The sequence below is a fragment of the Convolutriloba macropyga genome, chromosome 2 (genome assembly GCF_964194025.1).
Source record: "Convolutriloba macropyga chromosome 2, txConMacr16.3, whole genome shotgun sequence".
NCBI classification, from domain to species: Eukaryota; Metazoa; Xenacoelomorpha; order Acoela; family Convolutidae; genus Convolutriloba; species Convolutriloba macropyga.
This window is the reverse complement of record NC_134469.1, coordinates 969,054-983,935: the sequence shown is the minus strand read 5'-3', so window position 1 is coordinate 983,935 and position 14,882 is coordinate 969,054. Positions and strand designations below refer to the sequence as shown.

At 37.7% G+C, this 14,882-nt stretch overlaps 1 protein-coding gene across 1 annotated transcript in view; it reads right to left on the bottom strand.

Annotated features, from left to right (window-relative positions):
• LOC142335553 (uncharacterized) overlaps positions 1–14,494 on the bottom strand; it is a 33,172-nt gene extending 18,678 nt beyond the window's left edge. The window contains exons 1-8 of the mRNA XM_075384090.1: positions 14,354–14,494; positions 13,882–14,108; positions 12,268–12,515; positions 10,648–10,911; positions 7,725–7,778; positions 6,905–6,928; positions 5,984–6,051; positions 648–840 (exon numbers count right to left, since the gene is read on the bottom strand). Coding sequence (XP_075240205.1) covers positions 648–840; positions 5,984–6,051; positions 6,905–6,928; positions 7,725–7,778; positions 10,648–10,911; positions 12,268–12,515; positions 13,882–14,108; positions 14,354–14,494 — 1,219 coding nt within the window. The remainder of the gene's footprint in view (positions 1–647; positions 841–5,983; positions 6,052–6,904; positions 6,929–7,724; positions 7,779–10,647; positions 10,912–12,267; positions 12,516–13,881; positions 14,109–14,353) is intronic.
• Positions 14,495–14,882: the final 388 nt, after the last annotated feature.

Below are 14,882 nucleotides of genomic sequence, written 5' to 3'. Positions count from 1 at the left end.
TGTGTACTATCTAGATTTTCCCTATTCTCATTCTTAAGTGTAAACCTTTGTATGTTATACTAATAAATAGTGATACATGTTACACTCTTCATAACAGAATCACAGTCAAATTTAGTGGGAGAGGGGCGTGATATGGATATGAATTAACCCTTAATCACCAACAGCTATTTGATTTTACGAAAATTTCCCTTTCAGAATGTCCACCAACCAATGAAAAAAAAACACTGATCACAAAAATAAACGCGAATCAATAGCCTATAATGCTTAGTGCTGCTACTTGACATCAGCAGGACATAGCAAGTGGGTTGTTTGTGCTGTAGCTCGGTTAATCACAGTACTACTCATATCATATTTGAAAACTTATTTTTTTTATAGTTCAGTGATCTTAAAACACTCACGTGCACATTTTAAAATGCTGAAAGTCTGCAGTGCCAGAAGTCAAAATGCCAGAAGTTCCTAATTAGCCAGAAATTGAATTTTGTTGACTTTCGTCATTTTAAAACGTGCGCATTTCGTGTTTTAAGCATGGTTAAGTGACTCTGCAGAAGTCACTCCGAAATTCTGACTTAATATCTCGAACCACTTCGCGGTTCTCGATAAACGCCAGAAGCTCTCACTGACTTCAAGCAGAGTCACTTAACCATTACTTACATCACTGCCAGAGCTGTCTCTTCCGGGTGCAGAGCTGGATCCCTGACTGGTACTGCCCCTCTGGTTGTCATCCAGTTCATCGTCTGTCAACAGATCCCCACTCGGATGCTTCACTTCAGTGTGGTGCATAAACTTCTCCTTGTACAGCATCTTCAGAATCAGAGCCGCAGCCTGCTCAGGGTCCCGGGTCTAAAAATCATTCGACAACATTCATTTTTGGTTAAAATCGCAATACTCAAAAACGAAACGCGGAGCTAATAGTTCACCCGAGCCGCATTAAATTCAAAATTTTGTCCACGAGGGAAGGAAACAACTTTCAACAGCACTCACATCGTTTTGTGGATTGAATTTAAAATTCTCAAAGGTGGGTCCAACGCGGGGCTCGAACTCACGGCCATGCTCTACCGACTGAGCTAGCCGGGTATATCCTTTCGCCCGCGAGAGGCACTATACGAGAGGGGGTTGAATCCGTAAAAAATAACAAAAAAAATCAAACAACCGACCAATATCGGGTGAATTGCTCTCAATGGAGGCAAAATTCCAACAACCGCCCTTAACACCATGCACGAAACTCTCAAAAAGAGTTTCGTGAATCGCATACTTAGAGACTATTTAGCCGAAAGGTAACGAAAAATCGGTAACGCAAAAAAAATTGCATAAAAAGACCCCAGGATCAATATAATTGCAACAAACTTCGTTTGAGAGCCATTAAAAAACCAAACAAAAGTGACAGACCACCGTATACTGTGGAACTTCACGTCTCGCATTATCTAAATTTTTTCACTGAAATTTAGGGTTGAATTCCTCAATAAAACTTCAATTAAGGAATATAAATTCATTCGTTGAGCCATCTCAGTCGCGTAGAATCGGGATTCGCAAAAAGCAAATGAAGCAAAAAAAAATCAAAGGAAAATCCCATCTCCAAAAATGGTGCACTTGAAAAAATCTCTATTACCTCGGAAATTATTATTTTTCGTCTGAATACTGTTCTTTTTCTCAACAAAGATACCTTAAATAATAATAACGTTAACATCTCCCATAACGGGAAGAACTTTTCATTACTGATATCACTGAAGCAAGTTAAAAAAAAAACAGAACTAAGATGTCATTCAGAAGGCAGACAAAAAAGACAAACAGAACTACATCTTCCGACGAGTCTGTATTCACCATGAAATTAATAAAAAAAAAACAAATCTTTTATCAGAAGAAAACGTTAAAAATAGCCAACATTAAGAGAATAATGTTGACCCGGTTACAGCAATTGTTTTATAAAAAAAGCAACAGTTAAGATATTAAGGCAAATCTTTAGGCAAAAAAAAACACGAAATCTGAAAATGAAAATAACTGCCTAACGTGGTAAAGTCGGGCGAATAGCTCGTAACATTTTGTGAAAAAGATGCTAAAATTCGTGATGTTTAAATCTTGAAAAAGCATTCCATTACATTTTGAAACTATACAGTAACCTATTTTCAAACCCAGAGGAATTTGTGGCATTGAGGCTGGAAAAACCTAAACACGGACAAAAAAATTTAAAAAAACTTGAAAAAAGCGCAAGTTTTATCGCTAAAATTTGACATACTAAAAAATTGAAAGCTACTCCATGGCAACTAAAATTTTTGAGAGTAACTTATTCTCGCTCTTAAGGACGTTTTCCCCTGCGTCTGAAAAGACGTGAATTATGACAAACAAACGTCAAAAAAATTGAAAATTTGCACGTTTTGTAAAAGAAAAATATTAAATTTCGTGATGTTAAAATCTTTGAAACAATTCCATTACCACTAGAAACTATGCAGTAAATCATCACAAAACCCCAGAGGCAGGGAATGGGGAGGAGACGAGGGGTGGTGGTGGGGGAGGAAGGGAGGGGTTTGGGCAACAGTGGGGTTGTCTTCAACCTCTAAGAACCGCCCTTCACAACATAAGTATAAGTCAAAACAGTTTGAGCTGAAAGAGCTTTTGAGGACCAAAGTCAACAGCGTCCGACAAAAAAATCGATCATGCGAAAAATCGCATAAAAAAGACCGACAGGACTAATATAAACTTCATTTGAGACAAACTTCATTTGAGAGCAATTAATGACGTTATGGACACAAATTTCGGTTAAAAAGCAAAATTGACAGAACAAAACTCATTTTCTGTTTTGCATAGCGTGAGCGGAACAATTTATTAGGCGTTAATAGTAGGCGTTTTGTCTCTTGACGTAAAAAGTTTGTACACCAACGTTCCGGTTGGAGAGGCTATAGAAATTGCTCTAAGAGAACTCTATTCAAGCAACCTAGCTCCAGATATCCCAAGATCCGCCATGAAAAGTTTGCTAAAGCTTGCAGTGACGAATGTTCATTTCAAATGTAATGGAATTTGGTATGTACAATCAGATGGTCTGGCTATGGGTGCATCACTGGCTGTAATACTAGCAAACGTGTGAATGAAATCGTTTGAGGCATCACTGCAAAAACCAGAGCTCAAGGAAAATATTTCCAGATCCGACCAAAACGGGAAGTGCAAAGACTGTAAACGGAGAGTTTCCGAGGAAGAGGAGTAGAATGTGAGTCATGCAAAAACTGGTTTCATGCAAGATGCCAAAAGATATCGAATGAGGAATACGCCAATATGCAGGATGTTGTTTGGATTTGTACTTATTGCAACAACCAACAGATATAAGGGGCGTTATGAGGAGATGAAATTGTTTAAAAGGTATGTGGATGATATTATCTGCACGGTTCGTGGTGACCCGGACGAGTATTTAAATTTTGCAAATTCTTTACACAAAAACCTGCAATTTACCTTAGAAAAAGTTAACATGGAAGGGAATTTGACATTAACGTAAATGTGAGCAGCAAAAGTAATATCACCTGTCATTGGTATCAAAAACCAACTGACACTGGAATAATACTGAATTTTTGCAGCTGTGCACCGCTTCAGCATAAGAAAAATGTGATTCAAGGGACAGTTCCTAGGGTTTTCAATGCAACCTCTAAATGGTTGGCCTTCGATCAGGCTCTTGAAAAGAACAAAACTTGCTGGACCAAAAATCAATATCCAGAAGATTGGTCTTCGAAAATAGTGAACCAGACTCTGGAAAAGATAATAAGTGGCGGTAAAGACCAATTGAGAACAACACCAAAAGAGCGTCAAAAAAGCAAGACTAGATCTTATGATAAGCCTTGATAACTATTTTTCTACAATACAGAGGCAACCTTACTCAAAACATTGCAAGCAAATTGAAGAAACTATGCGAACTGCGAGTGGTTTTTACGACGCGGAAATTAAGATCATGACTCCCCACCCTGAAATCATCTTTCGATAGAGACCTGAAATCTCACGTGGTATATGAGATTAAATGTAATGGATGCGGATCCATCTATGTTGGGCAAACAAGCCGGCATGTTACCACAAGGATAACAGAACATCAAAAGGATTCACAGGTGGGTCAACATCTGGTTGAATGTCGTGGCGCCACGAATGACATTGAATGGAAAATTCTGGACGCCTGTCAGATGGTAGAAAAAACTAATGATTATCGAAGCTATATACATCACCAAGCTGAAGCCGGCACTAAACACACGCGATGAAAATAGGGGGCGGGAACTCACGTTAAAATATTAGTTCAAATTATAATTTTGACTAGATGAGGATACATAGGGCAAAAAACATTTTGTGCATGACAAAACGAAATTTGCAAAACCTCCACAAGAGGGATACTTAAATTCGGAATAACCCTAAAAATATAAGAACATGGCCAAAATTGAAAAATCCGGAATAGGAATGTTTTTGAATAAATTGACAACGGATGTAAATATGAGTTGTAAATAGGCTAAATATTGTACATATGGAAAAATTTTCGATTAAATTTTTTAGAATAGTTCCTAGAATTGTTTTAAGTGTGGTCTCAGACAAATGTAAATACATATTTATTTCATCTTTTAATAATTTGTAAAACAGTTTTAACCTGACGATGAACGCAAAGTTCGAAAACGTTTTTTACTCTTTTACGTCAATAGAGAAACCCAACAGCCATATTATCCTAAAACAATAAGAGCATAACTTTTTTCTTCAAATAAGCCGACTAACGTCGGACAAACTGCTCTCGAATGGCAGGCGGCAAAATTCAATTCAGAGAGGGCTTCAGCCTAGGTAAAACTATATGGAAGCAATAAATTCCGACGAACGAGAGGTTCAAAACCCCAACCTCCTGAGTACTAAACTGAAGCATTAACCACTCGGCCCTTGTAAAAAACTATCTTACAAAAAATTTTGTTTTGTCAACCAACTAGAATAAGAGCACTTTAAACCAAGCAAAAAGCAAGACGTCAAGCGTGAAAACGTCACCCTAGAAGTGAAATAGAAAGAATATTCAACAAAACGGTCACGCTAAATTTTGCAAATAAACAACTTTCTAGAGTCTTTTTTATTACAAAAGCAGTCAAAATAGCGGTCAAGCGAAGCATAAGTGACGTTATGGAGATAGAGGGGCTATCGTTTTGAAAAACCGTTTTCAAGACTGAAATTGAGTTCCAGACTTCATTTTCTGCAAAAACAGGTAACCGGCTAACTTCCGACGAATTGCTCTCAAATGACTGGCGAGCGGTTGGCATCGTCAGTAGCTAGCTACGGTTTAGGGTTGGTAGCTTTAGCTTATTTGAAAGACCGTGGGGGTTCAAACTCGAAGAACCCCCCTTCATACCATGAAATTGTCCAAAACAGTTTAGGTCAATTGCTTACTTAGAGTCTAGTAAGTCGAAAGGCTCTAAGAGCCCTTAATGCACTCCGGGTATTACCTGTTTATCCCGTTTTGAGGACGAAAAGTCAAAAGGGCTAGACAAAATTCCAAGCGAAAAATTGCACTAAAAAGACCACATGACTAATATAATTGCTATAAACTTCGTTTGAAAGCAATTATAATAATAATTGTATTTATTTGGTGAACATACATTCAAACCAAATCAGACCATCCAGAAGCGCAATGCTTTTCAAGGGAGGCCTGGATTCTATTATTCCCCACATCTTAGACTGTTCGTTTAGTGAGCATGAATGCTCTTTTTTGGTGACTATGGCCACTTTTTTGCGTCTGAAACTTTCACGTGGCACCATCATTGTAGCCAACATTGGTCAGGCTATGGTCAACCTGGAGCTCAAATTAATGATTGGCTCAAATTTAATTTGAGATCAATTAAAAAAGCAAAAGAAAAATAGAAAAAACAATAAAGATACAACTTTGAAAACGTTGAGAACTAAGTACTTTTTATAGCTAAACTAATGAAAAGCTAAAACTACAACCTCAAGAATGCATATTCAGTTAAATTACAGGGACAGCTGAATGAGGGACACTCACCCCGACATGCACTATGTTCTCTGGTGCCCCAATCTGCATGCCCTCCTCGGGCGCATGAGCCTCGCTCTCTGAAACATGAAATATCTATCATATTTTAAAAGCGAGACCAGTATAGTTCCAGTCCTACATGTCAACTATCCGACAGATCCACTGTTGTCATTTAAAACTTTGCACTCTTTCACTGAAGTAGTCGTGAAAGCATGTTAATCAGTAGCTACTACAGAGATAGCAAAAATTCCAGTGAGTCTATTTTATCAATGAGCTGTTTGGGTATGTGAGAGCTGTTTTAATAATGTGTATAAAAATAATTGCCGTTCACTAAAATTAGCGGCATTTTGCTATACTACTCTCTACGTAAAAAACTTGATTGCAAAACTAGTCCGTTTATTGTCTAGTCCGTTTGTTAAAAAAAAAACACATCATTTACCCTTAATTTAAAATCTCAAGCATTAAAGCATTAAAGACGGTTACTTGGTCCACTTTTGTGACTTTGCCACGCTTCAGTTAGCCTAACGAGTGATGTATCACGATTAGTTCGAAGATCTATTCTGTTTCGGCCCCCCAGCTTCGTGGGCCACTAGGCGCGCCTGCTACTTTTTATACAGTAACGTGCTGTAATAAATAATTTGCAAGTGAGGGCGGGGGGGGGCGTAAAAACACAGGGCGAAACAGAATAGATCCGTTCGACTGTAACAAGTGTAATCAATTCAGGTGTGAACCAAAACCCACAAACGCTACTGATGATTATTATCATGTTATTCAAAGCAATAGTTACTCAATCTTCCACAAATGACTAGAAAGCGTTAAGACCAATGATTGGATTCGTTTTGTATTATTACCCCTTCACCTAATAAGGTCAATAAACGTTGCAAATACCGAACAACAACAGGGTTTGGTAGACGAAAATCCCCACAACCTTACCTTTTCTCGCTCTAGATCTTGTTTCTACAAAAACAAATCAGCCTTTTTCATTTATTTAGAAACAAAATTAACTAATCGTGAATTAAGAAACTTTGTAACTTGTGATGCAGAATTCACTTAGTTCATTCCTGGATAGAAATTCAATTTTTTCGATATGATTTCTTTCCTTCAGAATGTCTCATTACACGGTAGGTGTTACTAATGATAAAATTGGCTGAAATATAAATAAAAATAGGCAGGCAACTTTCAGGGGCCAAATGACATCATAGTTTGTTCATGAGTCAATATGTGCCCTCGCCCACCTAAGATTATGTTTGCGTAAAATTTCTGCCGATGCAAATTTCCCGTTGCTGCGTTACTTTAACCCTCATCACACAATGCAGCTTCCACAGCCAACTTATACACGTTTTTCCTGGATGGGGTCACTATTCCCAAGACAACTGGTGTGAAACAGGCTTCTCGTAAAAGGAAGTAAAAGAAATAAATTATCATAGGAGCATTGTGCCCAATTTTTTGCAAAGAAATCCCTGGAAAAATTTAACCAGGAAAAGAAAACAGGCGACAAAATTGAAACCAGAATAAACTTACCCCCTTTTCCGCCGGACTTCTTAAAAATTTTCGGCATTGCAATTAAGAATAGAATAATGTTTTGTCTGTCGTTTGTGATTCAACTATGAGCTATATTTGTTGATTATTCTCTTTCACTCTAACTCAACTTTTGTGGTGCTCGTTGGTATATTTGATCAGCTAGCTAGCAAAAGATTTACATGATACAAGTTAAGTTAACTAATACTGTTAGTAATATAAAAGGTATACTCACTTGGGGCTTTCAACCGAAAGAGCGAGAACTTCTTTTTCTCATCTTTCTTCATTGCTGAAACAAAAACACCATCATCCCCGATTTCTACTTTTAAATTCTACTTTTCAGGTAAAACTTTACCAAATTCAAATTTATATATCTCGCTAAAGAGAGATCGATGAATAATTATACAGATATAAGAGCTTTAACCTTACTTATATACATGTTTCATAGTTGGAGTCTCTTCATTTTGGGTTAAATTTAAATGTTCATCAAACTAAACTACTCATAATTAATTATTTCAAAATTTGAATTTCGGATTGGTTCAAAACTTCACAGGCAAATGAGCCGAATAGTACTACAGATAATTACGCCATAGCGGGACCGTGAAGCTAATTATTTTTATCATTGGAAAGTTGGAACTAGATAATCCTATCAACGAGATTCTACAATTGTTATTTATTTATTTATTTTTACTCCGAACCAAATTAGGAAATTAAACGATCCTCTTCTTCAAAGACACGCTTGAAAAGGGATGAAACTCTTTGGGGTCTAATAGCCATCTCTCATTTGTGCCTTTTTTAATAAACTGTTTCTTGATCTATGTTTGAAAAATGAACGGAGACTCCAGAAAACAATTTATTATTATTATTTGGAACTACACGAGTAAGATATCATAGTTCAATCGTCTAATCGGTCAATCTGCTAATCGGCCAGCAATGCACAAATCACCACAACCAACATTCATTGCATCACAAGTATTTTCGTTCAAAGGCAATGAACGTATACATAGTATAATAAAACAGTTTAACTCGCATCAGTTTTAAAGTCACAAGATTAGCATAAACATGTTCACTGCACACAATCTGCAGAAACAAGCAACACCGTCATGCAAGCACAGTCAAAACAGGCTACTAGTCCGTTTTTTTATAGCAAAGTAGTTAATATTGGCAAATGATCTTCAAGAGATTGTTGCTATCGTGGCGCTGTCTTTCCGGAGACGGAAAATGGCCAAATGAAAACAATCGACCATTTCAGTTTTTTCGTTTTACATTTGTAACTTTAACTGCCCCGGAAAATGCAATTGCAAAATATCTCAGCAGAATACCAACATAACATTTGGCACAAGAAATCGACTACCATTGGGCGATTTGATCTCAAACGACTGGTGAGGAGTTGCATTTGGTTGTAGCTAATGTAAGCTTGCGGAAGCTAGCATCACTGAAAGTGAGCAGTGACAAGACCACTGGTGGGGCGGGTAAAAAGGGGTAGTGCAATTCTAACAAAATTGTCCTCCAGAGCATGAATTTATCCCTCCGCAGCAGTTCTATCAAACCGTACAAATGGGAACTATTTAAGTTCAAAGAGACATGTAAATGAACTTAATGCTTTCACACTTTTTATGTTTATCTCGTTTCTGGACGAAAAATTTCCGAAAGAATAATCAATTAAAACATAACCGAATAACGTCGGGCGAATTGCTCTCAGACGACTGGCGAGGTTGACTTCGTCAGTAGCTAGCTAAGGTTTAGGGAGGGTAGCTTTAGCTTTAGGGGCATGGCGCGCTGGGTGGGAAGAGGAGGGGGGGGGGGGGGCACGGGAGAGGGGATTTAAAAATTGTGCAATTAGTAACAAATCTATTTAAAAACTAATCTTCAAAAATTGATGATCAAAAATGACGGACTAAGTTTTCCTCAAAGGAGCCATTATATTTACAAATTTATTAAAATTAAACAAAACTCAGTTCAATGGAGAACATTTAAATATTTAACCATCTGGTTATATTTCCTTTAATTACATGTTTGCGATCCGAAAAACGAACAAAGATGGACCTTAATTACTTGTGCTTAAATTTTTTTAATCAAATTGATCAAATTTCACTTTCTTTTAAAAGGCCAAAGAAGAAATCTCATCCAAATCGCTGCTAATCTGGTCATCTGATTGAGGTTTAATATATGTATGGAGCCACGATTGCACTAAACTACGATTCTGTGAACCGACTTAATTGTCCTCCGCGGCAGTTCTATTGAACTGTACAAAAGGGATTATTTAAGTTCTCAGAGACCTGTAAATCAATATAATGCTTTCAGGCCTTTTGTTTATCCCGTTTCTGGACGAAAAACGGGCGGAGAAATCATCAAGCAAAACATAACCAACAAATGTCGGGAGAATTGATTTCAAATGACTGGCGAGGGGTTGACTTTGTCAGTAGCTAGCTACGGTTTAAGGAGGCAATCTTTGGGGGCATAGGGTGAGCGCGTGGGAGCGGGGGCAAGGGCGGAGGGCACGAGAGAGGGATGAAGAACGCGGGGGGGGGGGGGTTGAGGGGGTGTCATACTTAGAGTCTAGTAAGCCCAAAAGCTCTAAGAGAACTTAATGCCCTTCGCGCGTGTTTATCCCGTTTTTCAGGACAAAAAAAAACAAAAAGATCAGACGAAAAAACGTCAAGCGAACGTAAAAAAAAGACCACAGGACTAACATAATTGCTACAAACTTTGAGAGCAACTGAAAAGACCGAACGGACTTAAATAATTGCTTAACTTTTGTTGCGATTAATAACAAATCTAGCATTTTTAAATTCATCGTCAAAAATGAGAATAATTTTTCCTCAAATGTGCTGTCATATTTAAATTTTTATTTAATCTAAATACAATCAATTTGTTACAGAACATGTACATATTTAACCATCTCGTTATATTTCCTGAATTTACATGTTTACGATCCGAAAAAAAATAAAACAATGACCCTTAATTACTTGATGGACTCAAATTTTATCAAATTGAGCAAATTTCACTTTCCATTAAAAGGCCAAAGATAAAACCTCGTCCAAATTTCTGTTAATCTGCGCATCAGATGGAGATTTAACATTTTTAGGGAGCCACGGTTGCACTAAACTACGATTCTGTGGCCAGATTTTAAAATGTTTTGGACCTGATACGCTTACATTTGTTATGTGAAGAAAATGAGGAAGTTGGTCCATTATGATGAGTAGTCTGACTATCTGTAGAGTTGCAAATGGCACTTGTGTTCGACACCGTCGAGTTATTCATCTGGTCCTCGAGGGAACTGTTCAGGCTACCACCACCAGCGCCCTTCTCACCCGAGCCCCGACCCCCTCCTCCTGCGCTGTGGTTCTCAGATGCAGTAACAGCTGTGCTCTGAATGGGTCTCAGTGAGAACGGGAAGTTCAGTCTAATTCCGCGATAAACTCCTTATTCCCCGGTACAAAATTAACGTCTAAATTGATATTTACACAAACTAATAACGTTATGTAATGAATTCTAATGTTTGGAAATAAATTTTGAAAAAAGAACACGAAAGTTTGGAGCTCTTAATCGCTGGCATACGTCTCCTCATATGTCCCATAAAAATACAGTCTTGTTTGCCAATTCCACTTTTTTACCACCAAAACTTCTGTAAATTTTCCTGTCACGGGGAAAAAGGAGGGATTCCTAGTTGATATTATGCGACTGTTGGTTGTGTGGATGCTGTTGGTGCCACTACTGCTGTCACAGCTGCTGCTGTTCTGACTTGAGGTCGACATGTTAGTATTGCACTGGGAGAGGCTTAGGAGTGAAATCTACTACTATATGCAGGTTACATAACAATGCACATGGTCGGCCACTTTTCATGTCCTAATCTGAAAACAGGTTTTAGTAGTACAGGAATGTAAGAAATTTATTTGGCACAATTCTGTTCATTGAATTGTTAAGACTTCCAAGTGAATTTAATCAGGTTGTTCAACTTCGTAACGAAAGACATTCAATCACAGGTCACAATTCGTGTAAAGAAATTACCGAATCTGAACCAACATTTAGATTTGATGTCCTCTCTCATCATCAATGACTTAAGACATTAGCAAAAACGCATGGTACCTGTTTCAACCTTTGACGACGGATGATGGCCGCTAAATTACTATACAAAGATGATTTCGCAAAGATTGTTGATCCTCAAATTTTCGGAACTTTCTATTCAAAAATTATTGAATAGACAATGCCCTGCCATGCCCAGAAGCTTTCAGTGCTTGCGCTTTTGAAACTCCAAAATTTCTAAGAAACCATAAATTCGTTTTCAACACATCCATACTTGATAATTGTTTTGAAAGTTTGATCGTGTGAAAAAAATGATAATTAGCTTGAACTTCAAGACATAGATCGTCCACAGATACTACATTAAATTTAATTAAAGCCTTAGAGTTTAACTATGAAACGTTCGAAAAATCTACTGCTATTTGAACCGATAATACAAAAGCCTTTAATTCAATATCACATCAAATTTTTTTCAGAAAACTAAGTGCTTCTGGATTTGGCCAACAACGCTCCAAAAGTTCCTTTTTATGCGGACAAAAAAACTGAGAACAACTTGAGGAATTTTTTTCAGTGAACAGAAATTACCCGCGATAATCCTCAAGGAAAGACTTTGAAGCCTCTGGCTTTTCGATAGTAATACAGTTTAAGGAAAAAAGTACAGCTAAATTTTAAAGTAAAGTTATTCAATTTGCGCCCACCGGAAAATGTTATACAAGAAACAGTTAAAAAAACAGTTTTGGACCTGATACGCTTACATTTGTTATGTGAAGAAAATGAGGAAATTGGTCCATTATGATGAGTAGTCTGACTATCTGTAGAGTTGCAAATGGCACTTGTGTTCGACACCGTCGAGTTATTCATCTGGTCCTCAAGGGAACTGTTCAGGCTACCACCACCAGCGCCCTTCTCACCCGAGCCCCGACCCCCTCCTCCTGCGCTGTGGTTCTCAGATGCAGTAACAGCTGTGCTCTGAATGGGTCTCAGTGAGAACGGGAAGTTCAGTCTAATTCCGCGACAAACTCCTTATTCCCCGGTACAAAATTAACGTCTAAATTGATATTTACACAAACTAATAACGTTATGTAATGAATTCTAATGTTTGGAAATAAATTTTGAAAAAAGAACACGAAAGTTTGGAGCTCTTAATCGCTGGCATACGTCTCCTCATATGTCCCATAAAAATACAGTCTTGTTTGCCAATTCCACTTTTTTACCACCAAAACTTCTGTAAATTTTCCTGTCACGGGGAAAAAGGAGGGATTCCTAGTTGATATTATGCGACTGTTGGTTGTGTGGATGCTGTTGGTGCCACTACTGCTGTCACAGCTGCTGCTGTTCTGACTTGAGGTCGACATGTTAGTATTGCACTGGGAGAGGCTTAGGAGTGAAATCTACTACTATATGCAGGTTACATAACAATGCACATGGTCGGCCACTTTTCATGTCCTAATCTGAAAACAGGTTTCAGTAGTACAGGAATGTAAGAAATTTATTTGGCACAATTCTGTTCATTGAATTGTTAAGACTTCCAAGTGAATTTAATCAGGTTGTTCAACTTCGTAACGAAAGACATTCAATCACAGGTCACAATTCTTGTAAAGAAATTACCGAATCTGAACCAACATTTAGATTTGATGTCCTCTCTCATCATCAATGACTTAAGACATTAGCAAAAACGCATGGTACCTGTTTCAACCTTTGACGACGGATGATGGCCGCTAAATTACTATACAAAGATGATTTCAGATTTCGCAAAGATTGTTGATCCTCAAATTTTCGGAACTTTCTATTCAAAAATTATTGAATAGACAATGCCCTGCCATGCCCAGAAGCTTTCAATGCTTGCGCTTTTGAAACTCCAAAATTTCTAAGAAATCATAAATTCGTTTTCAACACATCCATACTTGATAATTGTTTTGAAAGTTTGATCGTGTGAAAAAAATGATAATTAGCTTGAACTTCAAGACATAGATCGTCCACAGATACTACATTAAATTTAATTAAAGCCTTAGAGTTTAACTATGAAACGTTCGAAAAATCTACTGCTATTTGAACCGATAATACAAAAGCCTTTAATTCAATATCACATCAAATTTTTTTCAGAAAACTAAGTGCTTCTGGATTTGGCCAACAACGCTCCAAAAGTTCCTTTTTATGCGGACAAAAAAACTGAGAACAACTTGAGGAATTTTTTTCAGTGAACAGAAATTACCCGCGATAATCCTCAAGGAAAGACTTTGAAGCCTCTGGCTTTTCGATAGTAATACAGTTTAAGGAAAAAAGTACAGCTAAATTTTAAAGTAAAGTTATTCAATTTGCGCCCACCGGAAAATGTTATACAAGAAACAGTTAAAAAAACAGTTTTGGACCTGATACGCTTACATTTGTTATGTGAAGAAAATGAGGAAATTGGTCCATTATGAGGAGTAGTCTGACTATCTGTAGAGTTGCAAATGGCACTTGTGTTCGACACCGTCGAGTTATTCATCTGGTCCTCAAGGGAACTGTTCAGGCTACCACCACCAGCGCCCTTCTCACCCGAGCCCCGACCCCCTCCTCCTGCGCTGTGGTTCTCAGATGCAGTAACAGCTGTGCTCTGAATGGGTCTCAGTGAGAACGGGAAGTTCAGTCTAATTCCGCGACAAACTCCTTATTCCCCGGTACAAAATTAACGTCTAAATTGATATTTACACAAACTAATAACGTTATGTAATGAATTCTAATGTTTGGAAATAAATTTTGAAAAAAGAACACGAAAGTTTGGAGCTCTTAATCGCTGGCATACGTCTCCTCATATGTCCCATAAAAATACAGTCTTGTTTGCCAATTCCACTTTTTTACCACCAAAACTTCTGTAAATTTTCCTGTCACGGGGAAAAAGGAGGGATTCCTAGTTGATATTATGCGACTGTTGGTTGTGTGGATGCTGTTGGTGCCACTACTGCTGTCACAGCTGCTGCTGTTCTGACTTGAGGTCGACATGTTAGTATTGCACTGGGAGAGGCTTAGGAGTGAAATCTACTACTATATGCAGGTTACATAACAATGCACATGGTCGGCCACTTTTCATGTCCTAATCTGAAAACAGGTTTCAGTAGTACAGGAATGTAAGAAATTTATTTGGCACAATTCTGTTCATTGAATTGTTAAGACTTCCAAGTGAATTTAATCAGGTTGTTCAACTTCGTAACGAAAGACATTCAATCACAGGTCACAATTCTTGTAAAGAAATTACCGAATCTGAACCAACATTTAGATTTGATGTCCTCTCTCATCATCAATGACTTAAGACATTAGCAAAAACGCATGGTACCTGTTTCAACCTTTGACGACGGATGATGGCCGCTAAATTACTATACAAAGATGATTT